The sequence below is a fragment of the Cyprinodon variegatus genome, unplaced genomic scaffold, assembly GCF_000732505.1.
Source record: "Cyprinodon variegatus isolate N-32 unplaced genomic scaffold, C_variegatus-1.0 Scaffold109, whole genome shotgun sequence".
NCBI classification, from domain to species: Eukaryota; Metazoa; Chordata; class Actinopteri; order Cyprinodontiformes; family Cyprinodontidae; genus Cyprinodon; species Cyprinodon variegatus.
Genome location: NW_015150562.1, coordinates 537,614 through 544,737, shown reverse-complemented (window position 1 = coordinate 544,737; position 7,124 = coordinate 537,614). Strand labels below are relative to the sequence as shown.

The 7,124-nt window shown below is 37.2% G+C and overlaps 1 protein-coding gene across 1 annotated transcript in view; it reads right to left on the bottom strand.

The window, feature by feature from the left end:
* Positions 1 to 6,174, bottom strand: part of LOC107084805 (alpha-2,8-sialyltransferase 8F-like) — a 15,995-nt gene extending 9,821 nt beyond the window's left edge. Inside the window, exon 1 of the mRNA XM_015374828.1 lies at positions 5,574 to 6,174. Coding sequence (XP_015230314.1) covers positions 5,574 to 5,674 — 101 coding nt within the window. The 5' untranslated portion in view covers positions 5,675 to 6,174. The remainder of the gene's footprint in view (positions 1 to 5,573) is intronic.
* Between the last annotated feature and the right edge of the window lie 950 nt (positions 6,175 to 7,124).

The following is a 7,124-nucleotide window of genomic DNA, read 5'->3' as shown; positions in this document are numbered from 1 at the left end:
AACAAGAACAGATCTCTAGAGGTTGTAAACTTCTATAATATATGAAGCTTCTTTCTGCAGACACTGAATAACCTAAGCTTGCTGAAGCAGTACAGGCTGCTCTGTTCCAGCTTGTATGACTTTACTGCTGTTCATGTGATCACAGAGGTATTTATGTTCCTCCACCACCTCCACCTCTTCTCCAATTGCAGTCAGTGTTTACCTTGTTCCTGTTTTTTTTTTTTCTTGTTTTGTTTTTTTTCTGAAATCTTTAGTCATCTCCCTTGTTTTATTCACAGTCAGAATCAGTTGACTGTTTCCACTTCATGCCACAAGCTGTTTACCAGCTCATGGGGCTCAGCTTCTAGTCCCTCTTTGATGCACCTATAATGCCTGCTGAGTTATCCAAGTATTTCTGCAGAAGTCTCCCTTGTACTAGAAGTTGGAGGTGTACAGAGTAAAAAAAATGTCAGAGTACCTTTGACTGTGGTGCGCCTTTGTTGTTGACTACCTGGATATAGACCTAACCCTTCAGTCTGCTAAACTGAGGTTTATTTGTCAGGTAATATTTACAGGAAATCGCTGAGGTCTCCACCTGAGTCCTCTGTAGTTTATGACAAAGTAAATCAGGCTGAACCTTTTTAAATACAAAATCAGAGAACATGATCCTCACTTTGATGTCTGCCTTGTCCAATTGACATTTTGACTGATAATACTGTGGGAGCCCTCATTTTTTAAGACATTGACATGGATGCGGGTTACCTGGGTTCAAATCTCCTCAATTAGGGAGAAGCTGAAAGGACTCTAGTAATCAAAACAATGTCAAAAAAGGTCACAAAATACCTCACTGACTTCCCACACTTATGTGTATACTAAAATGGATTGTTCCTCATATCGTATAAAACATCTGGAAATGCTGTGTAACGCTTGAGCAGCGAGAGATATCAGATAGAAAAAAAGAGGAAGGTGCACAATGAAGGTGGGGTTAAAAGAAAAAAAATTATATTTGAACAATATAAAAATTGGCTGAAGCTCTGACTGTTTTCTAAATTGCCCCAGATCTTCTAAAGGAAGACGTTTAAATAGTAGTTAAGAAGATGCATAAAGCCCATAAATCACAAGACTGATGTTTAATTTAGTTTTTTTAATTCAACCAATTAGTTTTTGCTGTTTTCCATATAGCCTTACACCAATTGGCTGGCCAGCCGATCAATCAACCTTGATTTTCATAATTTTGTGATATCAATGATTGGCCGATACTTATATGCGAAATCAATCTTTTTCACTAAATCTGATGAACCTTGGTAAAGATCTGAAACTTACCCACTGTCACTGTCTTAAATTCCTTTCTTTATCTGAAAATAGTTATTTTAGAAGTTTTTATTGTTTAACAGGCGACTATTAATGTTGTTACAGTAAGATATGATTGAAATATGCTGTGTCTTGTGATCTTATAGTAACTTGCAGTGTCACTTGTAAAAATAAATCAGTATCAATCAAAATAGGAGCTGGCATATCAGGCTTTGTGATAGATGAAAAAAACCAGTAGTCAGTGCATCCATATGGTAATTCCATATGATAAAAGCTTGCTTTACCACAATCTGACAATGAGGAGAAATACAAGACAGAAAAAAAAATGTTTATTTGAACAAAGACAAGACTGGTGCACAAGCAGGACACGCCGCCAGTATGTCAGTCCCTGAATGTCTAGAACAGCTGTTCAGTCTGGGGTCACTGTCCTGCCTCGATCATGAGGCGGAAGTTTACACTGAAAGCCTCAAAATGGCTCAGGAAGGGGGGCAAGGCTCATTCCAGAGCAGCCACAGAGCCAATCGCAGAACTGGAGCCTGGTGCTTCCATGCACACACACAGTTGGAAGTGGATTCAGCTAGGCTGGGTGCTGACTCAGAATAAGGTCATTTTAAGTTACAGCAAAGTACCAATTTATTCAGTAAGACCAGAGGTAGAGGTTAACTCTAATAGGCATTATCATACATATTTATGTTATTATATATAATCAGGAAATGAGAACAGAGAGACTTTAACGTGAGATACAGTTAGACTTAAAATCCCTGGTTGTGACAGACAACCAGTATTCCTCCTTTCTTTAAGCTTCTACTGTAGATGGATCTCCATCATAATATAAAAAAAGGTTCTTACTTTAATGAAAAACAAAACATTACAAACTAATCAAATAAAAAAAAAAATCAATTTCAAAATATTTACTTTATATATAGACTTTTAAAGCAAACTTAAAAACAGATTCCTGACCAAAATGCTATCCATATCAAAATTGCAAAAAGTATTAATAAAGTGCTCATGGCACAAAAACAAATAACAGAACTGTGTTAAAAGACACACATTAAATGTTGCAGTATTAAAGTAACACTTTTTTAGTACATTTGGTCAGACACTAATTCAGAGTGGGACCAAATATACTCTTAAGTGTTAAAAAAAAAAAGGTGAGTGTTTAAAAATGTTTTAAAAGAAGACAGTGAAGGTTCATCTCTCACATGCAGCGGAAACCCATTAAAAAAAGCTTCAACCTCAAAAAGTTCTGTCTCGACCTTGGAACGGCCAGGAGCAGCTGATCAGCTAATCTGAAAGACTGATGATGGCCCTTTTAGCATTTAAATACAATTGCAAGAAATGTATTTACATGATAAAGATGAGAACAATGATAAATGTTACATAAATCTCAACTTAAACAAAAGCCAAACATTTAGAAAGAAAGAAAAAAAAAAACTTAACCTTACCAATAAACTGGTACTAAAGTTTTCGTACCCTGTCAATCTCTGACCCTGCTTCAACTTTATCAGTTGAGCAAAGAAAATAAACAGCAGTAAATTAAATACTAAAATAAGATAAACTACAATATTTACTATACTTTAAACCGATAAAACCACCCGATTTAAAGCTCACTTATTTTGAGTTTAGCTGTTTATTTTACTATGTAAATGATTTCACTGTTGCTATCAATGAATAACTTTATTTTAAAATAGCTCTCCAACTGGGTCATTTATATAATTCTATTCTGCCACAAATCAATCCTGTAGGTTAAGTTGAAGCAGCTAATCTGCTTCGTGTTCTGGTTGTGCAGGTTGTGCAGGTTGTGAGGTCTGAAGAGACCAGGCGCAGAAAACTTATATAGACTAACTCACGTGGGGCATAGGTCAATCTGGTGAGACTCAATACTGTTCAGTCTAAAACAGACCCGACCATTTACAGCAGTGGAGGCCGGGCCCATAAAGCAACAGCATTTTTCTGTGACCAAAATTGAAGCTGCAAAGGAGAGATATTTTAATAGTGTCCTTTGTAATGTCCCAAAAGAGCAATAAATATTGTTACAATTAAAAAAAATGGCTGCTGTAAGAGCTTTTCTTTTTTTTTAAAATATGTTTTTTCAATCACGTCCATTGTTATATGATTGGTGCTGAATTGTTTCTCCTGACTCTGTTAATCCCACCTCTGAAATCTGGCTCTACTCTTTCCTCTCCAGCCTGATATGCATAGTACACTTAAATTAGTCTGGCTGGCTGGCTAAGATCGTAATGTTATTCTGAGATTAGTTCCTTCTTGATCTAATTGCTTCCTATTATTCAGTCAATTCGTTCTCTTACCTCTCCTCCAGCTGGCACTTACAAGCTTTTTAACCTTATCTAATAAAGCTATGGACCCCTGAATTACTTCAGAGATACGTTTTTAAAAAGCATATTTTCAAATGTTTTTTTTATCATTTCAGGGACTGGGTTTTAGTGGTCCAGATGCAATAAAATATGCCTTTGATGAACACAACAAGCTAAACTTCCAGGAATATCAAAATGGGTTTAATTATTCTTCCACTGGTTTAGAATAATATAATCCAGGTTCTAGGCGTCCAAGTATTGGATTTTCTTAGCCAGACTGGTTTGGTAATTTGGTTAAGATGCTAAAAGACAACTGAAACCATCCTTAAAATCTAACATTAAATATTAAATAAAGATTTTACAAACCAAACTGTGTTTTAAAGAATGTGGTATTACTGTAGAATATCATAATCCAGTTTTAAGGTTTCTGGGTGTAGGAGATTTCATGCTACTTTAATGTAAAGACACGTAAGGTGGTGAGATAAGAGACGGAATAACAGTTTGGTTGTTTCCCGAATCAGAAGTCTCTGAATTGTCTGTCCTTTAGTGTTGTTTGTCATCTGTGTGAAGTTTTTATGCTTTATACATATATTTTTAAGATATTTTAAGTTTTTCTTTTTTTGGGGGGGGGACTAGCCACCAGACACACTGCTTTGTGTAGAATGGCGGCTGGTTGCTAACCACTGTACACACCAAGACTCAGCCACACAATGACAATGCAAGGAAATTGGCTAGCAGACTGTTAAAGAAAGTATTCAAGCATGACAATTGTGGCAGCCCAACAGAATTTTTCACTCTCAGGGCTTGAAACTCATGGGGTTGACCCTTTACAAACGTTTGCCTGGAGCAATACTGAAAGGCTAAATTGGTTTTAGTTTTGGTTTAAGAACATGGTAGAAGGTCTTTCCTAATAATGGAATAGTCTCCTGGGTCAGGCTAAGGTTAAGAGGTACTGTATAATCCCACTGGGATTTTAAAGATAGAATTTGCCCTCAAGGCCACCCATCTGCCCCCACCAGCAGTGATAGGCTCTGGTCAGATAAGACCAAAAGTCAACTATTTGGCCAACGTGCAAAATTTTGAGTGTTGAAAAAAGTTCTCAAACCCAAAAAGGATCACTATGTCTAGAGAGAAAAATGTTGGCAGAAGCTTTATGCTGTTGGAATGATTTGACTAAGCAAGTAATTAAAGGTGGTGTTTGCATTCCAGCAAAACACCACTAAGCATGCCAAGTTAAGTCCAATTAAAATTTGACCAACATTGTTAAAGAAACACAATCGAAATCCATTTAGACAAAGTTCTTCTTTAATGATAATGCATGCACTTTGCTTAGTATCACACTACTGCTGTTTGAGGATGAGTATAAAAGGGTTAAAGGGTAAAATATTGCTTTGCAAATACACTATCAGTAAGCAGCCGGCATGCAAACTCTAATGCATGCACCATTGCCATTTCAACATATCTTGGTTGCAGACTTCCTTTACTCTGTGGTTGTCTGTGACTGTCTTGTGCTCTCACGGGTTCCTCTTCCTGTTTATAAATGTGATTCGCCTTAAGAGATTTGATTTCAGATCAGCTTGTATTACATATTTGCAAATTTAGTTGTTGATTTCTTTGCTCAATTGTTGAAGAAAAACAATGGAAAATATTTTTCAATTTTTTATGACTATCAATCTGTCAGAATCTCTATTAAAATCTTGAAAACAGTATCTTTTGGAGTGAGATTTTGAAGGATGTCTGCATCTGAACTACAATGAATACATTCACTGTGTTTGTAGACACCAAAATGAATTTAGGAATGACAATAACAGTGAGAAGCATTTATGTTGTGCAGAATATAGCCTCTGCTAATATTTCTATTGAAACAAACCACTTTTTTTTAACAGAAAGTTAGTAAAGGGCAGCAGTATGACTTCACCTCTATTGCATTATGTGTGCGTTTCTGTACTGTGTGTAAAAAGGACTTACTTGTTGTCTAACTTGTACCAGATGAAAGTGGTCACCAGGCTCACCAACAAGAGGACAGTGATCATCAAAGAGAAGAGAAGCTTCAAGAGCTGTCCCCTCATACCTTCCTAACCGTTAGCCCCTCTTTCACAACCTCCACTCTGTATCTGTCACAGACACTTTGATTCCATTTTATGCTCTTTTATGTTGTTCCCTTCCTCTGAAATAACAGTCTGTTCTTTCCCTCCAGCTGTTTTGTAGCACTTTGTTACGGATCCACTCTTCGTCTTCCTGTCTGCCTTGTGTGACTGAGTTTGCCTCTCAACCGGTAGTAGAGCCAAGTTGCTCAGTCATTTTCTTCCCCCTTCCTCTTGTACAGACAAGTCTCCAGTCTTTTTTGTAGCTCTACTTTAGGTTCCCTTCCTTCTCTTTGGGTCAGATCAGTTAGGTTGAAACTGCATCTTAGTCCATCCTCTTCATCTGCAAATCCTTTTCATGTTTTGTTGTTCATCCACCGTTTCTTGTCTTCTGTCTCTTTTTCTTTCCACATTTACCCACCCAGACAAACTCTCCTACACAGCTCTGCTTTCCACCATAGTCTCACAGGCAGAGCTCTTTCTGTTCTCCGCCCCCATCCCAGAGCCTCAGCCTTCACCCTTTGCTTGCCCCTCCCGCCCCCATCTGTCCTCCTCCCACTCTCCTCAAACCCCCCTATCCCTTCTCCTGTTTTCACAAAGGGGAAGCAGAACATTAACATGAGTTTCCAGTACTGAATCAGTTCACAGTTTGCCTCATTGGACTCCTTATGCCCCCAAATCTCCCTTACACTTACACAAGCTACCTTCATCTTAATAGGAACCTTTCTCAGCTGTATCAACTCTGCAAGAAAAGTATCCTAGTTTCACCTAGAAGAACAATAAATTTGTTAAGAAAATCGCTTTACCTGCAACCGCCAATGCAAGAGAGAAGTAAGAGAACCATTAAACCAAAGACCTACCTTTGTGTTTTACTCTCTTACACAACACTGGAAAAAATAAATTAAGTCTTAAAGGAAAAGCTGGGGGAGTATCTTGGGAAAACTCTCCCCTATGTGGACTTCATTTCACAATAACCTCCCACTTAATGACGGACATTCTGTATCGGTACTTGGTCATTTTGGCAAGTCAAACCAACACAAAAAAAGTCTGTGGAAAGAAATTGACTCTGTTTGTTCTGCATTTAGTCACTTCTAATCAAATCTATTTGCAAGGTATCCTGTTTAGCATGTGCTCTGTTTTTGGAGTTTATAAATGTCTGACATGCAAAATAAATTAGCCTTTCACCTTGATCCACTACAAGGTATTATATGTAAATTAATTGAGAGTATATTTAATTCCTCTGAGATCTAAAATAATTTCTTACTTAATAAAATAAAGACTATTATTTGTGGGTAAAAGAAGGAAAATGCACAACCGGTGAGAGAAAGGCACAACTCAATGATCTGAAAGTATTGTGAGACACTACCAGAAATATAAAGCAAAGTATAAGAAAATTCTATCATGCAAATGATGATATGGTAGAAATGTTCTGGGC